Source organism: Lipotes vexillifer, unplaced genomic scaffold, assembly GCF_000442215.2.
Source record: "Lipotes vexillifer unplaced genomic scaffold, Lipotes_vexillifer_v1.1 scaffold444, whole genome shotgun sequence".
Taxonomy (NCBI): Eukaryota; Metazoa; Chordata; class Mammalia; order Artiodactyla; family Lipotidae; genus Lipotes; species Lipotes vexillifer.
Window position 1 is genome coordinate 2,575,578 of NW_006793488.1, and position 1,000 is coordinate 2,576,577.

General features: G+C 45.0%; 1 protein-coding gene across 1 annotated transcript in view; it reads right to left on the reverse strand.

Moving 5' to 3' along the window:
- Positions 1-1,000, reverse strand: part of BLOC1S5 (biogenesis of lysosomal organelles complex 1 subunit 5) — a 40,384-nt gene that overhangs the window by 17,250 nt on the left and 22,134 nt on the right. The window contains 1 exon segment of the mRNA XM_007466411.1: positions 1-64. This exon segment is cut by the window's left edge and continues 8 nt beyond it. Coding sequence (XP_007466473.1) covers positions 1-64 — 64 coding nt within the window.

A 1,000-nucleotide genomic window follows, 5' to 3' on the forward strand; every position in this document is an offset into this window, starting at 1 on the left:
TTGTTTCATGGATCATATTCTTCAAATTTTCAAGAACTCGCATTTCTCGAAGACCACGTTTTTCCTATTAAAAGAAAGTAAACAGCTAGTACATATTGTGTCTTAAATCTTAGTAATTACTTTCTGGGATTTCCACCCAGGTTTTGGTTATGTTATTACCTACTACTGAAATTTACCCAGCCTTCTTCTAATTATTTGGCAATAAATGAGGTCACAACCTGGAGGCATTTTTTTAAATTACGAAATGCTTCAAAAGTTGCAATGTAATATTTTTATACCTATGTTTAAAAATGGGCATGAGAGGGGCTTCCCTGGTGGCGCAGTGGTTGAGAGTCCGCCTGCCGATGCAGGGGACATGGGATCGTGCCCCTGTCCAGGAGGATCCCACATGCCGCAGAGCGGCTGGGCCCGTGAGCCATGGCCACTGAGCCTGCGTGTCTGGAGCCTGTGCTCCGCAACGGGAGAGGCCACAACAGGCCCGCATACCGCAAAAAAAAAAAGGGGGGGGGGCATGAGAAATACTAAAAGAACAAGAAGAGACCTAGACTCCATGTATTTCAACTGTGGCAAAGAAAGAAATGATCTGGTTTTAAATTTTATTTTGTTGTTCTTACCATCATAAAGCTTCTATTATTATGCTCTGTATTTTTCATCTGATTCCAGATTTCTCAACTAAAAATGTGTTGTAAAAGTAATAGTATGCGGGAACTTCCCTGTACAGAAAAGAGTTAACACTGAGTGCCTGAGACCTCCTCCTTACAAAGGCCTGCCTGCAAGGTTGGCCTTCGGCTGGGGGCTGGGAACTTGACCAGGAAACAGCTCCCATGGAGGTATAAGACACCTCTTTCCTTCTGGGAGTCTGGAATTTTGATACGTGCTAGGCAGAGGGTGCCTACCTGTCCAGTCCCCAATAAGAACCATGGACCCCCAGGTTCAGACGAGCTTCTCTGGGAGACACTATTTCATGCGTGTTGTCACACTCACTGCTGGGGGCATTCCT